General features: G+C 45.7%; 1 protein-coding gene across 1 annotated transcript in view; it reads right to left on the minus strand.

Annotated features, from left to right (window-relative positions):
* Nucleotides 1–2953: 2953 nt before the first annotated feature.
* Nucleotides 2954–21677, minus strand: part of LOC138286610 (ICOS ligand-like) — a 240243-nt gene continuing 221519 nt past the window's right edge. Inside the window, exons 5-7 of the mRNA XM_069227041.1 lie at nucleotides 8951–9118; nucleotides 5671–5722; nucleotides 2954–4506 (exon numbers count right to left, since the gene is read on the minus strand). Coding sequence (XP_069083142.1) covers nucleotides 4380–4506; nucleotides 5671–5722; nucleotides 8951–9118 — 347 coding nt within the window. The 3' untranslated portion in view covers nucleotides 2954–4379. The remainder of the gene's footprint in view (nucleotides 4507–5670; nucleotides 5723–8950; nucleotides 9119–21677) is intronic.

Consider the following 21677-nt stretch of genomic DNA (forward strand, 5'->3'; position numbering starts at 1 on the left):
CGCCCCTCCGTGAGCCATTCCCATGAGGATGCCTGTGTCTCAAAAAAACACGACTTGTCTCCGTCCTCCACTCTGAGACGGGCCGGAAACCTTGTTTAACTTCAAGGTTTGACCTGCAATGTTGTTAAACCTCTTTGGTGTATTCCAGGAAAAGAAGGACTTTAGCATTTCAGCATAGGAGATTGTCGCCGGTTCGGGCCTATTGTAAGACTGCATCCCTGTCTTGAAAGTTGAAAAAATGAACAATTACTGGTCTGGGTGCAGCACCAGGTGGGGGCCTCTTAGTCAACACCCTATGGGTCTATTCGATTGCAAACCAGGGCGACAGGTGGGTCGAAGGCATCCAAGTTTTGAACCAGTTTTCTAGATAGTCATTCATGGGCTAGGTCTCCATACCTTTGGAGATGCCAATTATGCGTACATTGTTACGTTGTGACCGTTTTTCAGCATCTTTGCCCTGGTGGTGGAGTTCCGATGTGCGCAGCCTCCGATCGGGCCCCTTTCAGACCGCTCTTTTGTCCTTTCTTATTTATTGCAGCTCATCTCCACTGTGTCCAGGGTGGGCTATTCATGACGAATCCAGGCCCTCAGGTCCAAACATGGAGGGCCTCGCAGGCCCGGGGCCGAAACCCAGGGCCCCAGGTTCAAGCACCCAGGGGGGGCACTGCATCTCCGGCCTGGCACCGTCACCCCATTCTGAGACCTTCCTCCTAGGGGGGTCTCACACCCCTAAGCCAGTCCCGGTTGTTGGTCAGTGAAGTATGATCCCAGGTGCAGCACTCAATGAACTCCTCAAGTGTGCAGGAATCCACTGTTGATCTGCGCTTCAATTCGCAGTGTCTGCCTTTATGTCCCCCCAGCCAGGCCAGTCCCAGCGCATTCCCGCCCTGCTCCTTCAATATCCGGCTGTCCATCAAGTGGAGGGACGGGGGAGACCCAGGCCCTGGGCTGCTACCTTATGGGCCCTTGGGCCCAGGTCCCACCTTGTGTCAGCGCCCTAGAATGCTTCCTCCTACCCAACACCACACACCCCAATCAGTGCCTCCTCCTCGTGTTCAGCCCCCTCCCCCCGCATGGGACCCGTACGTTCAGATGTAGGACCGACGACTAGGGGATGGGGCCACCAGGGAGGGGACTCACCACTGCACCTATAGGTCTCGCAGTGCACCGTGCGGCCACCCCAGGCCCTCGTTTTACTCCCATCAGTCACGGCAGTCGCAATTCAGGCCCTCCGGGCCGCTCGGTTGGCAGCCACCATCTTGTCATGGAGCGAGCTGCGCATCGGGAGCAGCTGCCCATGAGCGGCTGCGGTTCTTCCAGCACTTCAAGTTTGACAGCTGCAGTCCCATAGTCTGAGGGGTTCAAGGATGCCCAAAATATCCCCTTATGAGGACATGAATTGAGACGGATGTGCATCCCACATCTTGACACCTTGGCCACACCCTTCCAGGCCAAGCACTCTTAAACTGTATAGTCTACCAGTATGGATGACATATGACTCCTACAACTTGTAGTCCTGTGTCTTACGTAACATTTCCTATACACTGATTTACACACCGATGATTGATTCTCACCCTACACTGTTATTAGTGATGCTATAAAACTAATTAAATGCATTTGAGAGAGAGTGGTTATGGAGACATGATGGGCACTGTTAAAGGATGGTAGTGAGGAAGTCTGTGGCGGAGGCAGTCATTGGGGGGCGGCAAGAAACATTGTCACACCGGCCGCCTCCAGTGCTAAGGCCAGCCCTGGTGGTGAAAGCCATACAAAGTGGTGCAAATCCATTCTGAGTCAATTTTTCGTCAAGGGGATGTTTCAGGAGACTGATTAGTGCAGACACCAATATGTTTTGGGACAAAGCCCGATCAACTAAGATGGCCTGACCAGACTTTTCATCAAAAAGCAAAATACATCACAGTGGGAGTTGGCACAAAAAGGGAGAATGTGTTTTCACAGTTATAGATTAAATAAGTCTACATATTTGCTAAAACAGTTACAGTGTATAATTAAGTAAAAGGGGATTTGCATTTATTTGACAAGACCGCTTGAAGGAATCACATTATATATTTTACCTCTTGAGTAAAACAAAGTTGTCAAAACTGCCCCCCTAATGTATCAATTTGATCAACAACCAGTAGTAAATATCAAAGGAGCAGGCAGGTACAATGAATTAGAGGTAGTTTGCAAGCCCTGAAACTCACACTTGTTGCTTTTGCAGTTCTTTAATTGAAACATACAACTACTAAAGTTATACCTCTGTTAGTGATATAAGGTTTTGGGGTAATTCTGTACTCTGGATATCATTACTGAAGAATTATTTTAGCAGAAGATCTTTGCAACATGTTCAAATGAAATATTAATGTGTTCAGTGTATTTCTATAAGGGTTTTAGGAATACAGTGAAAGTCAATTCTACTTGAGGCACAAGACTTGTTCCACAGTGGCTGAGCTGTAGCCTTTTACAAGACATAGGTAAAGACTCAGAAGGGGAGAAGAGCATAGTTCGGAGCGTAGACGGTATGATTTGGAATGGCTTAGGATGGAGGCCAATTGCCATAAAACAGAGGAAACCACACAGTATACTTTATCATGCAGCCACAGATAGTAGTACTGATTCTCTGTGAAAGACTGTCCAAAAAAACAAAAACATAAAAGCGTATTTCCCCTGTTCTATCCATACTTTTCCTCAGCCCTCTAAATCAGCTCCAAACCCTTGAGTCACCATGCAGAGCTCCACCGACTAGTGCCAGAGTGAGGAAACTCTTCAAGGATCAGCGCAACCTCTCACCAGAACAGAAGCTTTACAAAAGGTCCTGTCCTCCGTTGGCTTCTCTCTACAGAAAGCCACAGCCAAGACAGCCCCCAGCGCCTGGAGACCCTCACAGGTGAGTAGTCGCGCTTTACAAAAACTGACTGATTGACATAGGGAACACTGAATCTCAACACTGAAACATGAACAAATATATTTATTGGAACAAGAAGTTTCTGAATGGCTTTCACTTCATCCAAGGATGTACAACACTAGATATTGAGCTTCAAATCTCACTTTAGTGAAGGCCGTGCACAAAATGGCTATTCCATTGCATAGCAGTCTTGCGTCATGCTCCGTCAACTGGTATCTGTTCACATAGCATTTGACCAGGATCCTGGCTTTCATGGTGGAGACCACTGCTCACACCTTTCAAAGAAAGAAGAGTGCCAGTATCTGTATTTGGAGAGCAGCTGGGCAAGCAGGACATGTGCTTGTGTTGGTTCCTCGGGCGAGAACGACATTAGTCCAGCCAAGTTTTCCAGTAAATTCATAGTGGACGGATAACTGTAGTTGATCTAATTCTCTCCCTAGATCATGCAGATGTGGCCTCTTGACCATGCAAGCAGTGGTGGACATTCTCTTAAATCAAAGGGAATTGAAAGTGATTTTGCTGGGCATTGCAGTCCAAAATGAATGTGATCAAAGACTGAGATCTACATTATCAGAATGCAGTCCTTCTTCAGCAGAAACAGCAGCCTGCTATGAACACAGCTACAATACCCGAGCATTGTTAGACCTTCACCGTGGTGTCAGTAAGTAGCCAATTTCATGACTCAGCCCAGTGCAGCACCTAAGTAATCATCACTGACATGCGAGTGACTTGAAGGAGGATCTAGGAACTCTTGGGATCCCTTGACTCATTACTTTCACCAATCAGAAGGTTGTTGATCGAAGCTCTCTTCCAAGTGCTCGGAATTGCATGCCATGTCCTCTTTCTATTCGTGCCTCCAAAGCATTCTCCCATCTATAGTGCTTAAGCACTTTGCCTCGTCTTCGTTTGCACAGGGAAGCTGTCCTTTAGTCACACTGCTACATCTGGCTTTAAGCCTTTTGATATAAATGTCATTTATCATGGACCACTGGCCATATTGATGAAATGTAAAGAGATTTATGAAAACAGAGTTTGCATACTGACCTGTTTCTTCGAATGCAAGGTTTTAAAATCCCCAATGCATGCTCAGAGCATGAAGCTGGTGCAGCTTAAAATGGGCCTCATAACAAATAAGGCAACTTCATTTAGACACAATTTTGCTTTACAATCCATCGCATTTGCAATTATTATCAGATAGTCCAATATTTTAAAATAAAACAAATATCATTTTGCTGAGACCAGATTTCCCCGGGACCTCGGAGAAGGAGTTCCTTGCTGATTTTGTCGGAAGACATCTTCTGTCTTCAACTCCATCTGGGATTCAGCTCAATCTCCCTTCTATGCACAGCATTGGGATGATAATCTTTTGTATTACTACTCCATAGTGCCCTTCAGCGCAGTCTGCTAGCATCATCCTTTTGTCCCCAAAGACCCCAAGGGCCCTTTCATGCAGTGCACTTGCAACCCTCTAATCTCAATGGTGCTGAGAGAGCAGTGAGATGGAAGTAGCTTTGCTCCCACATTCCACTTTGGGCAGTGGTCCAGTCTCCACAGGTGTCCCATCATTAACCTCAGACGCGCCAGCTTCGTTTAAAGATGTCCTAAAATCAGAGAAAAGAAAGTGAGGTTAGCAAGCATAAGGAATTTTTGGAAACCTTGGAAGTACATTGATAAGCCCCAGCTGTATGGTTAATGACGCAGAATTTGAATAACTAAAGGTAGGATCCAAAATTATTATTTTTAACTTTTTAGTGATGCAAAATGGTAGAAACATATTTAAAATGATGCAGAACCGGCAAACCTCTATATTCCCACCATCAAATCGTTGTTCCGCAAGTCTTCACTCACTGCTAATGTTTTTTAAATGAGTTCTCCCGCTGTAGGCAGTCTATTTCATTACTCATACATTTATTTATTTTGCCTTAGTTTTTTTGTTGTACTTTAATTTCATATGCTATACTTAATTTAATTCTTATACGTATTTGGTAAGAATGTTCTATTTACAGTCAATACATAAAACCTTTTCATCTGATGGGTCCAATAAGATTAAACCCTTTGACAGAAATGCCTTGTGTAGGTTGGCTATTGATTGGGAAATGCACAGGTAAAAGGTGTGTCTGTGGGTGAACACAATATTAATTGACCCCAGTTAGATATTTACGTTAAATATTCACTAAGACCTAGATAGTCAAATTTCTCGGATGTCAATTTTGTTTTTTCTTTTCTTTTTTTCAAATATTTTGTAATGACCAGACAATCACACATGTTTTGGAGAAATTGCTATCCTCCAAATTTGTTATGACCCAATGGGTCTATTTTCATGTTACAATGATAGCTAAAAAGTGATCTGGGTTACTATGTCAACCATTTAAAAAAAAAAAAACTTAATATTATGTGGATATGCATTGCCAAATATCTTTTGATGAAGAAGTGGGCGTGTTAAGAGAGGGATTTGATCATCAAAGTACCTTCATGGAAGAGACTATAAAGGTATGTCAAAATGACATTCACAATTTCAACAAAAATAACACATTTATTATTGCATTAATGTGTTTATCTATATCCTCTTTAATAGAACTAACTTAGCTATATGCACTTGATAGGTTTTGATAAGCACTACTCGGCCAGATGAGACGCTGAAGCCCTTTAACATTAGTATCATTGCTATATTACATGAACAAAAAAAGGTAACATAGATTGAATCCCCCTTGAGTCATATAACTCCTGGCATTTAAACAATTAAATCAGGTGAACTACGTAGTTACCTCTGATCCTCCACTGTCTTCTGCTGCAGTTCACGGTCCACTTGATTAACAACTACAAAAGTAAACATGCGTGAGTGTCAGACAACAACAAGTCACCCATTGGCAGCGATCAACAGATGCACACCTGGAGCTCTGAAGCCAATAGTGACCGATGCATCTAAAGGAAGTGGTACAATGAAGCGATCACATATAGGACAAATAATACACAAGGGATCCAAATGAGATGTGAAAAAGACCACACGATTTGAGGTCACCACTTAGGATTCCCATCAACTATGCCCAATAGATCCAATTACGGAAAATAGATCTAAATATAGAATTAAGGAATGCTCTGGGGTACAGCCACTAATAACCAATGGATCTAAGTATAGGAATGTGAACACTAGCATGACGCAAAATGAAGCCCCCCCTTTTGCGGAATGTGAAGGGGGCCCACTGAGTATCCATTATTTCACAGATATGTATTGGCCTTCGGGTGAATGGGGGGACCCCATGCCGTTTTGTGGGGCCCTGAAGGACAGGCCCTCCCTGTACCACAGGGGCTGCAGAAGCCTATGTGTTACATCCCTGTTTGTGAAAGAGTTCACAGTGTCTGGAGTTAGACATGTGGATAAAGTTAACAACACTGCCTGTGTGTAAGTGAGGTACACAGTATCCTCTGGTGCTCAGGTATATTGCAAACTGTAACCAGTGGTTTGATGAGAATAACCTGGAAGATACATCACAATTTGCAGCTGGTAACAGAGACAACAATGGCCTGTTATGGTCAATGTGGAGCACTCACCAAAGTTCCAACTAGTCACAATTAGTTGCAATTGTCAATTAAAAGAAGCAGGGTATCCAAGCACTGCCCAGTCAGAATTATAACACAAATGTAGCTGTAGGTTGAAACAATAGTATCACAAAGTAACATTTAGGCATGAATAACTGAGACATGTCCAGTGTTATAAGGTGATGGAATATCAGGTCAGATACTGAAAAGCTGGTTGCAATTCTGGCTAAGATGTTAAAAGATGAGGAAAGATCACCCATGAGATGCAGTAAGGACTGATGGGTCAGAAGCTTCCTGGCATGGCTCTGGGGATCTGTGCTGTCCTGTGGCTCTGGGGATCTGTGCTGTCCTGTGGGTGGCTTTTCCTGGAAAGACTGTGTTTTGTCCTTTTTCTCCAATGAACCTTAAAATCACCTGAGCTCACATAGGGAACTCCCTTCTTAAAGGCATGACGCAGCAGAGCGAGGAACTGACGTGTGTGTGTGAAAGAGGAGCAGCCGGAGCGCATTTCTCTTTGAGACAGCACCAGGCACAGGGCTGGTGGTGTTGCTAGTGAGATATGGAGGGAAGAAATAGGCCTTTTCCCTCACTCCTTTAGAGAGAGGTGCCTACTGGCCTCCCCAGGTGAAAGGCGCTGCCAGGCTTTCTTATCTGGGGTCCTGCACGAAAGGTGAATGTTCCCATTTTGGTATTTCAGGGTTGAGCTCGAGGTCTGTTTACATGTTTGCCAGAGTGCATAGGGGACCATATTGTGTCTGCATGGGTATGACAAACTAAAATACTGGAGGGCTTTGTGTCAAACTCCCAAGTTCTTTGCTGGTCTGTGAGTCAGCTTCCCCACCCTTAAAGTGTTATAGAGCCCTGTACATCTGCCATAGTATTCACAGGTCTTCCTTGTCCTCCCCATCTTCTTGTTCATCTTCATCTCAGTGAGATGTCAAAAGATCCAATTAATTGGATAAGCAGTCCAAAATAACCATTGTCCACCTCTATCTGTATGTCACTTAGAAGTGACATGATGCTGGTCTTAGCAGTACGCAGTGGCCTAGACCCTGACTGCATTCTGTCTAAGATCTAAGTAGACTCATTACAGATAGAGACCCATTTTTATGGAAAGTTAGCGACACCCTAGCGTAATTTATTTTGACATTAAAGCGGCTTTAACTTAACTCCATATATATATTTTAACACTAGACCCGTCTAGTGTCAAAATATCTGAGTTAGCACCATTTCTAGGAAGCGCCAACCCACCTTGCGTCTCATTGTGACAATGACATGGAAGGTAGGCATTCCCTTCCTAAAAATAGTGCTAGTCCCCCAGCGCCATATTTATCTGCCGACACTAAACCGACGCACACTAAGGAGGCGGACCTAAAGAATGACGCTAAGGCCAATTAGCGCCAAATTTTAACGCCTGGTCAGACCAGGTGTTAAAGTGCTGTTAGGCACATTATTGTGGGAAAACACCATGGAATGGGCACATAGATGGCCAACCCCCAGCATCACCACACCCACACCATAGGGACACAACTGGAGGAGGGAGCCCATTCCAGGTAAGTTTACATGTATGTGTGTTGTGTGCCACTGGGGGCCCCTTACATGGGGCCCCTTGGCTGGCACTGGGTCTGTTGGGGTTGTCCTGGGGACAGTAGTCCCCTGTGGTGAGGATTGGGGGAGTGGTAATGACTCCTGCCCATACTTAGACAGGAGTCATTTTTTGGTTGCTGATGCATCCAAAAACGACACTAGGCTGACTAGTGCAGATTGTTTGCATCTAATCAGTCTAGTGTAATTTTTGGCCCACTAGCACCTTTTTCCCTAATGCCACTCCGCACTGGCTAGTGTCTTTTGTTCAAACGCTAGCCAGTTCTTAGTGCCACTGTGCGTCTTTTTTTAAATATGGTGCTCAAATGGCACTAGGGAACTGAGTTAGTTTGCGTATCTCTTCAAAAGTTGGGGCATAATCCTACAGTGTTTCTAAGAGCCATGCATGGTCCAGATGTTTCTAAGTGTGCTTCTATTGTCCTTTATTCTCTCTTGAGATACTGTTTCGATATGCATAGTCAATTTTAAATGTCATCACATAATGCTTGACGGAGACTAGTCGAAAGGTTGCCTGTAGGACTGAGAAAAAAGGAGTAAGGAGTGATGAAAAGGAGTGAGGGTTAAAGGTTGAGGAGTGAAAAGTATGGGGTGAGGAATAATGGATGAGAATGGTTGAGGAAGGTGGGATGAAGTGTGATGAATATTGGTTGAGAAGTGATGGTTGGGGAGGGATGACTGATGAGTGAGGAATCAAGTCTGAGAGATGAGTGAGGAATGTGGAGTGAGGGAAGGGAATTGAGGAATAATGATGTCCAAAGAGTTTTTCCCAGCCTTCTTTGATGGGGTGCCAGCATACAGCATGTCTTACTGCCATTGTTCTACTCTTGCCCCCACCTCCCAAACCCATCCCCCATTCCTAGGATGTCTCCATCAAAGTAGAATCTCAAAACTCTCAAGTCTTACCCCTGTATGCTCCACAGATGCCTTTCCTACACAGCAAGATGGTCACAACCACCAACACCAAAAGGATTACTGTGGTGCTGAGCACCCACGCAGTAGCTTTTGCCGCTCCAGTGGTCAGTTTCTCATTGGTCCCATTCGATTTAATGGTGTCTACCATCCTCACAAAGTCTAAAAGAAAAAAGAACATTACATATTCAGGAAACATATTCACCAACACACTCTGTCGTACCAGAGACCAGTCAGGTTCTAGAGATGGGGATTAGAAGTGCAAGAAGAGAGTAACAGACAGGGTGAAACTGGTGAGATAGACTTCCTGGTGACCTCTTGCTCAGCTCTGCAGATATCCAGTCTTGCTTCTATTTGTGTAATCTACCTGTATCTCACTGATGCCAGAGTAGTCGAAATAGCCTGTGCCAACAAGCCTTCTGTGGCTAAGCTAGGTGAGTAATATAACTTCATAATTTATTATCATTAGCTTTCTGCAGTATTGAGAGTGCCTTGCAACGAAGCAGATATGAAGCTGTCTGGACCATCTTCAAGATGCACTTGGAGAATATATCTAAAATACATGATGTTTGAGAGTCTTAAGGGAGCTCCTATCATCTTCTGATTTCCTCCACGGTAGAACCTTGTGAATGTGGTGGAACTTATTTAGGCCCAGATATGTTATACATCTGCACAGGTGCTTGCATAAAGCATAGGTTTGTGTTGAGCATGCCAGATCCCACTCCCTTACTGTTATGCAGTAGAAACAGCAAAACATCTGTAGGTTTTCACACAAAACCAGATTTTCTACAGTAGCTTAACATGACTTTGCCTGGACTCCAAATACCAAATCAAACCAGGCACAAACAAGGGACTTGGGGCCAGATGTAGCAAAGAAACATTTTGCGAGTTGTAAATAGCGAGTCATAGCGACTCGCTATTTGCAACTCGCAAAATGTTATGCAGAACGGTGTCTCAGACACCGTCTGCGAGTCGGTATGGGGTCGCAATGACCCACCTCATGAATATTCATGAGGTGGGTCGCAAATTGCAGCCCCATACCGACTATGGGCACTCGCAAACATGGAGGCCTGCTGTAGTCAGCAGACCTCCGTGTTCGTGACTGCTTTAAATAAAGCAGTTTTTTTGTTTTTAAGTGTAGCCCGTTTTCCTTAAAGGAAAACGAGCTGCACTTAAAAAAAAAAACGAAACCTTTAGTTTCGGTATTTTTTCAGGGCAGGGAGTGGTCCCTTGGACCACTCCCTGCCCTGAAAAAATGTTTTTGGGTCCAGTCACAAACTGGAAGGGGTCCCATGGGGACCCCTTCCAATTTGCGAGTGGGTTACCATCCACTTGAAGTGGATGGTAACTGCAACACCATTTGCGACCGCACATGCGGTCGCAAATGGTATTGCATACCACTAGGAATCGCAAATAGGAAGGGAACACCCCTTCCTATTTGCGATTCTGAAATGCATTTTGCGAGTCGGTCCGACTCGCAGAATGCATTTCTGCATAGGAAAATGCGATTTGCAACTCGCAAACGGCAGTTTTTGCCGTTTGCGAGTTGCAAATCCTTTCCTACATCTGGCCCTAGAAGAATATGTTGGAAGGGTGACAGAACTTTTTGGAGCTTTAACATTTTTTCCATTTAACTGCAGTGTAGACCTGTAAGGTGAAGAATCTAATGCACAAGCATTTGATTTTCTAGGGCTAGGAGTGGTCTCAAAGAGTAGGACTTCACGGATAGGAGCAGTATTACCATCATAGCAGCAGGTCACCAGGATCTGTGTTTCCAGACCATTGAGACACAGGAAACTCACTCTAGTCCAGAGGTTTCTGTGGATCCTTTAGTTGGTGATGTTTGGTGAAGTTCCCATCTCTTTTTCCAAGTGAATATAGGTGTGTTTGCTGTGTGCAAGCCTGTGAAGGTCCAGCTGGTATTACTTAAGGAACTGGGCCTCACGGCAAAGGGTGCAGGTAGATGTTGAAGAGGAGGCAATAATTATGACCCCTGGGAGACGGCAAGTGGGATCCTCTAAACCACTGCATACACTATACTACTAATGGCGCTGCAGCAAATCTTACCGATGTCTCAGATTCTACATACAAAGCATAAGCAAACAGTAAACACATGCAAAGATAAATTATATACAGTCTGGTTCAGGTGGAAGATGAAATATGCTGCAAAAATGTTAGCACTTAGCACACAGTCCCCATATACCATATACATGAATGTACCAGCAGAGTAGGGGTTGACTGCAAGCGGGGCTCCAGTGCAGGTGCCTCAATGGGTACTGGGCATGTGCTACCCAGATGGACAAGGGGACTAGGACTTATGGTGGACAGAAGTCTTCATTGCTCAAGCAGTTGCGGCCAACTGCAGAGGTCCAGCCTCAAAGGGGCCTTCACCAGGATGTTTATGCCTGTCCCCATGTTCATTTGACTCCTTTCTAAAGGGTAGGAATCAGTTTGGTGTAGCAAGACTTGTGTTGAGTGTCCCTGCAGTTGTGGGTGGAAATTACACATTAGGCATGTGCTTTCAACAGTGCCAAGGCCAACCTGTCACAGATGAATGTATTTCTATGTAATAGTTTATCAACAAAGGTAACACGGTATCCAATGAGAAATCAATATACTTACGAAAGCATATTTACAAGACATTAAGTCAAAGGGGGTCTTTTTACAGATATGTGACTGCAGGTTCTGATGTCTAATAGGGGCTTTGACAATCAGTTAAAGTCATGAGCACAGATGATGCCCATAGGGTACAACCAACTAACTATCACTGCTCGGCTATACAGTGGCATCTATGTACCATGCTGCGGTATGGGGTCATCTGAGGTCAGCAGCGTCCTGCCCTAGCATCATGTCACCCATGAGGTCTCTATGCCATTACACAACCTCTTTATGCAAATTAAAGCAATTACATGTCTCCCCATATTTGGGGTGTGCAATCCAGGCGGGGGGGATTTCTGCTTTGGTTCTTCCACTTCTGCAGGAGGTCACGCCAGGTCAGGACTGCAGTAGCTGAGCAGAAGGTGCACTAGCCTCAGATTTCAGTCTAGCTGTGTGAACGGGCTGAAATCTGCACCCCTTTATGGCAGGCCCCTAAATGCAGATTTTGCACCCGGGCAGGCGCCTGCGTGCAGTTTGCATACACAGCACATTTTATGCTTATCCACATTAGTTTAGCAAATGAGCACACATAAAAAATACATTTTTCCAAATTTTATATATATCGGGCCCATTGTTTCAACCTAAAACACATATAGGAATATGTATTCACTAGGAGACCAATGTTATGTTGTGTGATGTGATGTTATGTAGGTATTTGTATAGCGCTCGTTAACCAGAGCCTTTTGGCCCTACTGAGAACATAATGAGTAAAAAGAGACAACATTGACCTGGTCCATAGATACCTTCTACAACAAAAAGCTTGCGTCCACTTTTAATATTAGACAGACACAAAAGGAACAAGCATTTGCAATCCAGTGGGTCTCGCATTTTCTCAAGTTAGAGCTATTAGCGTTGTAAATTCCTAACTGGATTTTTCTTGCCACATAAATTGAAAATGAAAAGTAAAACAGTTGACATGAGCAAGCCAATTCAAAGAGCCATGGCCGCCATGAACGTGAGCGGGAAGGAAAGATACAAAAGGAAAAAGAAGTTTGCTCGCAGTCAAACGTATTAGCAAATGTGCAATTATCCATGTAACAGGGTCGATGGCCAAGGTGGTAACAAAACTGCCCCAAAGAGGGACAAACGTAAAGCATTTACCAATGATAACAAAGGATTTTTGAAAGGCAAGCCCATAAACGAGTGATGTGCGTGAGATGGGCGTGGTTAGAAGCCCACAGATAGATTACAACACGTCAGCACGCACTTGCACGCTTGACCTAAAAATGGACCAAGGGCATAATTAGAGCACTGACACACTTAAAACTCTGTTATAATCATAATTCGTGGAGAAAGAAAGTTCTGACATATTCTGAGCCCTATTGTGATGAGAAAGCTGGTTTAAACAGGCCCAACCTATAAACAGTGCCTCCTCATGCACAGAGAATTCAAATATCCAAACAGGTGAGCTCTTGTATGTTCACTGCCTGGTATTGTTGGAAAAGTGAGGTAACAAAGCCTTGGTATAATCCAAACCATGCCACAATATGAGCAGGTCTTATCAACACTCTGGTATGATCACAATACTACCACTACCATAATGTGCTACCTCACTGCTTGGCACCAAATTGGACAAGTACATTTCTGAAGCATTTGATCTGTTGGGCACACACATCAAAGGGGTTAAGAGGGGTATTTAGCTAGAAGTGTAGAGTTGTGTGGGAAGCAAATGCAAAATGAGGATTGGTAGAAAATCCAAAGGGAGTAGGAACACACATGGAAGATGTAGCTCATGTGGCCAGAGTGACGCGGGAGGAACCGGAGTTGCTTAACAACATACATGCAGTGAGGATCTTCAGTTATTGTGCCTTGTTATGCACAGGGAGAGGGGAATTAATGTAGAGAGAATCTTCTCTTAATGCCAACTAGATATTAAACAACAGGACATCCTCTTCCTGCATGGCCGGGAGATACACACAAAAGGCACTTGTACGCGGGCAGAGGCAATGCTTTACATGGAAATATAGGAACAGGCGCTCTCTAGCCCATATTAGTTCTTTGCTACTGAGACTGCAACTTCTGCCCTATTTAAAGTATTGCACTGGGGTTGCGAAGTGCTTGCACTCTCGATTTCAAATTAAAGCAGTACTTCTTACCCAGCATAACCATTCCCAATTAAAGAACTCGTAGAGAGTGATAAGCAGGAAGAGAATGCACATGGTGGGGCTCTGCATGTTTACCGGTTTCACGTCTCCCTGGCGCAATAATGATAGCTTTTACCAACTCTGACGTTTAACTCTAGCATGGACAGGAAATTGTAACTTTCAGGCCAGCGTGACTTCCTCTCCAGTTCATTAAATATTCAGGCCTTCAATATGAGTTTGGCGGGCGGCAAACTGTTTCGGACGGAAAACCGCCACTCTTATTTTTCGGACGCTGGCCCTATTAAGAGTCTCCCGCTGGCCCAGGCCACAACATTGATGCAGGCTCGCAATCTAGCCGAAGGCAATGTTGCGCTTTTCACTGCCTGTAATTCAGCCAGTAAAAAGCGGGATGGGGCTGTCCATGGGGGCCCCTGTACGAAGCTGGCAGAGAGGGGACTTGTAATCTGGAAGCTGCCCTGGTGGATTAAGACTGCCAGCGCCGCCAGGCTGTCGACCGGCAGAAACCTGGCAGTGCCGCTGGTCAGACCGTGGCAGCTCCGCCATGGTCATAATATGGAGGCCAGACTGCTGCTTTGGTGGCGGACCGCCAGACTCGTAATGAAGCCCTCAGTGTATCAGTGCTTTGGCTGGTCTGGTATGCACTGGGTTGTTAGTTGTGCGTCGGGCAAGGCTTCAGTATGCTACCGGCAGTCCAACAGGGCAGGCTCCTTGCCATGCTTTCAGAATTTGTTCCATGACTTCCTTTTCTTCCATAAAAGTCTACCGGAAAGCTCTTCCTCTTGGGCGAGAGGCCTCCTCAGGAGACAAACTTGGCAGAGCATAGACTGAGGACTTGTTGTCTGTCTGGCTTGGAGACCTGGGGAGTGTTGTGTGCGCGCCAATGCACTTTATGCAATGTTAGTCACTCTCACAAGTGGCACAGACCTCCAGTACCCTTGACGAGGGCAGGTACCTCAGAGCACTGACACTTCTCGGCACCAGACAGGCATGCGCATGCGCCTGCACCCTGTAACAAGCATGGGAAGTGGGCTGCGGAACTGTGCTTGCCTCGAAAACAGCTGCAGAATTGGTGTTTACAGTGAAGAGCTGGGAAACAAGAGGGCCCCAGCGAGGTGCTAGAAACCACCATTACCCCAGGCCCAGGGTGAGGTATTCACCACATGTTGTAAGTACCTCTTATTCGAAATATATGTAGCAGGAAAATGAAGTATACAACATGCGTTATTGTTTTTAACACACTGAAGTTCACGTTTCGCTTTTTCAGGTCCATTTCCCCTGATAAATTGTGGCAAGTTTGCCCTGCCGAGATTTATCAGGGGAAAACTACGATCGTGTGATAATTACCACATAATTCTGATTCCTGCGTAAACACGTTTTTGCACAGGGATCGGATTTTAACCCTGAACTCGTATTGAGGACCTTTCGCTTACAAAGGCCCACCAAGAGAGTTGTTGGTATTTTCAGTGAGGCACCGTGGGAGGTCACTGTGGCTTACAATAAGGCACCAGTGGAGACTACTGCAATTGTGCGTAAAATGAAAAAAACTGAAATTCTAATGCTACTGGTGAACCATTACAAGGTATTGATGTTTACTCGAGTTAGAGCTATTAGCATTCTAAAGTCCTAACCAGACTTTTCTTGCCAGATAAATTGAAAATGAAAAGTAACACAGTTTTACAAAAGCAAGCCAATTTAAAGCACCCCGCCATGAGCGTGAAGGAGCACACAAAAGGAACAGAAGATTGCTCGCAGTAAAACGTATCGGCAGTTATGCAATTATCCATTGTAACAGGGTCGATGTCATGCAAAAGGCTCGGCTACTGCCCAGCGCGATCGCACTGCGTAGGAAAAAAAAAGAAAGAGTAGTCCAGAAACCATGCAGAAAACATGGAACCTCATATGTTTTCAGTAGTTGGCCGCTGCTCTCGAGGAGGGCTAAACACCGGAAAAGGCAATGAAGTATTCATGCCTTTCACAATTTTTAAAAGGCAAGTCCACGAACCAATGAAACTGATGGGCATGCAGTGGGTGTGGTTAAAAGCCCACAGAGAGAATACAGCAGGCTAGGAGTCGAACACAAACGTTTCGGCAACAATAAAGGTTTAACCAGTGTAGTTGGTCTGCCAAAAGCCTCTGCATTTGGAAAGATGTCGAAAGACACAACTCTGGAAAACCTTCTGGATAAGAGAACTGACAACATGGCTAAAACACACTGGCAAAGCCAGTAGCTCTTGCATGGGGGAGACCTGTTGAATTTGCCAATGCTTGTGTTTTTCTATCTACTGGGCCACAGGTTTTTTACCTTTATTTCGACTGTACAACCTGTAACCTCCTGCTCCTCACTCTTAGGGAACTACTTTTTTTCTATAGCGCTCCATTAGAAGGCATGTGTTTTCTTGCTCTCTTTCTCGCTTGCTGCTCTCAGCTTGAAATGGAGCCCCCTCATCGGATACTGCATGTTGCCCCTCCTCTACCATGCACAGCTTGTCCATTGCTTGCTACCCCACCCTGTTTGTTTGTGCTCTCTAATTATTCTGCTGCCTCAAGCTCCTCTGTTGTTACCCTTCCCCTACCCATTGATCCCAACCATTTACTCTCCTCCCACCCACCCCTCCATTGCTGTCCTCCTATCAGTCCTTAAAAAACATATTTTCATATTTTTGGATTGCCTGGCAGCTCTCGTTTGCTGGATGATACTCTCTGTTTTCAACAGTGTTTGTTTTTTGTGCACCTTTTAAAATGCTTACTTTTTTTATTTTATTTATCTACCCTCCAAGTTGAGCCCACTATATTGTAACAGTAAATAAATTAATAATTAAAACGGTGGCCATGTCATACAGTATAAGTGTGCATGCACGGTGATGTAAGCATACATACCTTATCCTACTTGGCCATCATAGTGTCATGATGTGTACATATGACATTAGCACACTGATCGTCACACTCTTTTCCAATAATTTGTTATTTTTGCTGTAATTATAGACCACGAGCAAAAAACACTGCTAAGCCATTTGGTTGAAGAGGCGAGACCTACTGGCTTTGCCAATGCTTGTTATAATTTGGTGTAAATCAGTTTTTGAGAAAATAGCATTTAGAGAATGTTTTGAGATGGACGTGCATGGGTTAACCCTCAGAAAAAGTTGTAGATAGCTGCACAGTAAGGCCCATCTGAGTCCCACAGTATTCATAAAATACCTAAAAATAGAAAAGAGTTTAAGCAATAGGCCCTTATGAAGGGAGCTGTGGTACCGATACAGGTACTGCGGTACTGAGTGATCTGACTGGTTAGTCACAAGACAGAAGAAAATGTTGTGGCTGCCATTTCAAGACCCAGGGACAAAGCTACCCTACCTTAAGTCAAAAATATAGAAAAATATATTTTAGGTCCGCAGGTACCGCACCCGGTACTGTTGTATCTAGTGAAGTTCCCACGGTACTGGTACAGAAGAATAACAAAAAAATATTCTGTAAGCTTTGAAAAGTGGAAGTTAGTTATATGCAGCGGGCTGGGCACGAGGCCAACCAACTGCTGCGCTAGGCTAAAACTTGGATACAGGGGACTGGTCGCCAGTTGGGCCATTCACCAGCAAGGAATTGGGTGCAAGGCCTGACCAGAGGCCAACTTCTGCTGTGCACTGCCAAAGACTATGTGCAGCAGAGATTGGGTGCCCGGGTTGGGCAGACGGCCCAGCCAGAGGCCAAATCTTATGACCAAGCCCCGCTGCGCGGAGCTTAAGGGCATGCACAGTGGGTAGCCGGGTGCCTGTAAGGATGTTGGGTTCCAGGGGGTTAGCGGGGTGGTTTGGGCACAGTGGTTGATATTAGAGATTTCATCATCAATGATGCTATTTATCATGTCATGAGTGATGTAATATATGAGGTCAGGCGTAGTGCATGACGGGGTGCGATTTATAGTTAATTCACTAAAATATAAATGGCAAAATATGACGGATTTTTTGTGTTTTTAAACATTAGTTCTGGGGGCGTGGCCAAGATGGCGATCGGAGCGGTAGTGTAAACCGCAGCTCCGTCGCCCAGCCCGCACAACTATCCTGTCGTTGAGCTCCTAGCCCCCCCTGGGGCAGGGTGAGGAGGCCGCTCGGGGGGCCCCGGAGGGCTGCACCATTAACCGTGTCCACGGTTTCGAGGACGCTGCGTTCCCGGAGGAAAATAAAAAAGCATCGCCAACATCTGCGCTCACCTCGGGGACCGCCTAGCCCAGCTGATCGGGGCTACGCGCTTGATACACCGGAGCCGTCACCCGGACCCCATCGACACCAGAGAGGTAGGGGCTCGACGCCGCGACCCCGTCGTGTGCGCCGGAGCTGTCCGCTAGCCCGCGGGGGGCTGCCCGGCGCGCACAGGGCCGGCCGAGTCCTCCTGCACACAGCCCTGCTTTATTGAACGCTGCGCCGGAGCGCGCCTGTTTGAATTGATCTCTTTTCTCCCGCGGGCACCCATCGGGTGCCCGCGCTCCGTCCTAAAACACTGTCCCATAACTGTGACCTTTGGAACTTAATACAGGCGCTGTTGGCGGCTTGCGAGGCGGCCCGGAAAAAGGCACAATTGAAAACTCGTAGGAACGGAAGCCGCCATTTTAGGTGCCTCAGACCTTGGTGGGGCCGAGATCCTGTGGCTCAATAATACCGTTCTCATTAACAAAGAAAATTATACTGCATAAACGCCCCCCTTAAACGTGATGCACACCAGGTGCACTGACTGACCGCACTTGAGCAACAACATCACCCTAAGCCCCACTGCACCTCCATAAGGCACCAAGAAAGCTAGAATTAGTGAAGCCAATGTAGTTGGTGCAGGAGTGTAGCGGCAGAGGCAGAAAAAGTTGCGGACGAATCTCTGGGGCACAAGTAGTGCAGATAAAAACATTAGGGGAGCCTCCTGGCGATACTCATCGAGTTGGAGCTTTATAACAAGTTAAACATTCCTTTTAAGAAACCCTAAACATTCAGCACAAACACTGCTGCTACCTGATCTGGAAGCGCCAAATACACGCCTTCTCAACAACGCGATATCCGGCTGACACCGCTAACTGCAGCCTCTTTAAGCAGATAGTCAACGCTTCTAGCTGCTCCTTCCCCAGTTAATTACCGGATGCAAGCTCCGTTCGGCCGGCTTGTCACACCATCTGATCTGGTGGCTTTCGCAGCAGGGACCCCAAATGCAATACTAACTCACAGACATTGCTGCATCTCTCAAATGGTGAAGCCAAAGACCGCCCGAGCACCTCTTACCAAAATGGACCACACTACAACACCCCCTCCGGAAGCTCACACCACTGCGCAATCAACATTACAGAAGCTGGAACTAACCTTACAATCACATACTTCACAATTTGAAAAAATCCTGCAAGCCATTCTAGACACTAAGACCACCTTGGAAGCCAAAATAGGCTCTGTAACAGAAGATCTCAATATCCTTCGCACTGACCAACACGCTCTAGCTGATAGAGTATCCGAACTTGAAAAAGACACAGCGTCCTTACCTGGCTCCATGAAAGACCTGCAACTACAGCTAACGCAACTGTCAACAGAAGTTGATTTCTTAAAGCGCAGAACAGAAGATGCAGAAGGCAGGTCTCGCCGCAACAACATACGCCTGGTCGGATTCCCTGAACGTGCAGAGGGCTTAAGTGCGGAACTGTTCATTGAGCAATGGCTCATAGACACAATCCTTAAAAATAAAATCCCGAAGTTCTTCTCAGTTGAAAGAGCACATAGAATTCCAGGCAGACCTCCAGCACCCGGCTCACAACCACGCCCCCTGATAATAAGGCTCCTTAACTACCGAAACAGAGATCTTATCCTCCAACTATTCCGCAAATCAGGCCCAGTGTGCTACGAAAAGGCTACGATAACAGCTTATCCAGACTTTACAGCAGAAGTGCAAAAAAAACGTAACTCCTTCTACCGTGTTAAAATATGCCTTCGCAAACACAATATCAAATATGCACTGATGTTCCCAGCTATACTTCGGATACAGGATGACTCTCGCTCCTTCTTCTTCACCACCCCGGAAGATGCCTGGACCTGGCTACATGCCAAAGGCTTAGCGGACCCGTTGGACGTAAGCACTCAAGACGACAATAGATCTCTCTCCACGCCGAACCGTAAACAACGCAAGAGACAGGGAGCCAGACCCTCACCTGAGCAGGCAAAATCCGAGCACTCTCGGCTCCTTCAAACAACATCCAATTTTGTCAATGCTCCCTCCGCCGCCCTACCTTTGCAAACGGAAATCGAACAGGAACAAGATCTAAACTCTGACTCAACTGAGTCCACATGTGGTCCGCTTCTCACACCACACACAGCGGACGACATCTGATGAACGAACGGACTAACTCACTTACTGCCTAAAAGTTTCATCGCAGCTTCTTCGAGGCTCCTATACGTGGTCCTGCAGTCAACGGGTGCCCCCCGCCCGACGCGCTCCGCCTTTTAAACTATGTGAAACCCGGGCAGGGTAAGACCGTACCTTTGCATCAACGCTAACTGGCACCCCCCAGGCTCCATATGGACAATTACCTCACACTGGATTTTTCCGGTATTGTTTTCTATATGTTAATAGTTTATTCGTTGTATGTTGTTTTAGTGTGTACCTTTATATTAGGAGTAGGGCCATACATAAAAGCAGCAGCAAACACACAAGAGATGCTAATTGTAGCAACAAAAATACAGCTCACAGCTTGTTTCTTGATTGTCGGCCAATCACAGCGACTGAGTCCCATAACAATGTCAATATCGGGTCACCAGATAATTATAATCCCAATCATATAACGCACATAAAAAACAACTATGGCCACTCACAGGCACCCAGGAACCCTAAAGTATAAAACACTCACATGGAACGTTAAGGGTATGGCAAATCCTCGGAAGTGCCAAAGGGTTCACGCCTTTCTCACAAGACATCAAATAAACATTGCTTTGCTACAAGAGACACATTTCACCAAATCTATCCTAGACACCACACGTTCAAAATGGAAGGGGCAACTATATGGCACTACTTCTTCGTCCTTTGCTCGCGTAGTAGCCATCTGAATAGCACCCAGTGTCCCGTTCGTACCTTTCCGCACGCAATGTGATCCAAACGGTAGGTATGTAATACTGGAAGGTGCCTTAGACGGGTCCCCATTAGCCCTGGTCGCACTATACTCCCCAAACACGAACCAGCGCGACTTCTTATCCATGCTAACTACAGGCAACCTTAGCGACCCCACATTGGAATGCATATGGGGAGGCGACTTTAATAGCGTCCTGGACACTCAAATGGACCGCTCATTCCCCCCACTCATTGCAGCCCCCGCCAATCGTGCTTCAGAATCTCTGGCGCAGTGGGCATCAAACAATGGCCTGAGAGATATATGGAGGGTGCATCATCCCACTCACCGCGAGTACTCTTATTTCTCCCCAGTCCACAAACTGCATACCAGGATAGATATATTCTTTGTATCCGCCACTGTTAATCACAAAATATGCTTATCTGAATATTTAGCACGCACGATCTCAGACCACAACCCATTATGCCTAACATTGGCATGGGGACACATACATACTCGAATACCAACATGGCGTTTGCAACCAGAAGCCCTCCTAGATCCTCCTTTTCAAAAAGATATCTCCAAAAGTTTAACCGATTACTTTCTATCAAATAAAAATACAACATCATCCCGTGCCATAGAATGGGACGCTCATAAAGTGGTAATAAGGGGTCACTGCCTTTCGGCCACGGTTGGGGCCAGAAAGGTACTCATTAAGGAACTACAAGACTTAGAAATAAAGCTCCGTAACGCAGAAAATGCAAATGATAATAGTGAACCCGCACTAACAACACTGCACCTGCTTAGGGCCTCTCATAAGGAGACAGACAATAGACTGAGTAAACACGATTACAGACACTATATGACCAGGCAACACGCTGAAGGCGACAGATCTGGCAGACTA

Source organism: Pleurodeles waltl, chromosome 3_2 (genome assembly GCF_031143425.1).
Source record: "Pleurodeles waltl isolate 20211129_DDA chromosome 3_2, aPleWal1.hap1.20221129, whole genome shotgun sequence".
In the NCBI taxonomy this organism is placed as follows: Eukaryota; Metazoa; Chordata; class Amphibia; order Caudata; family Salamandridae; genus Pleurodeles; species Pleurodeles waltl.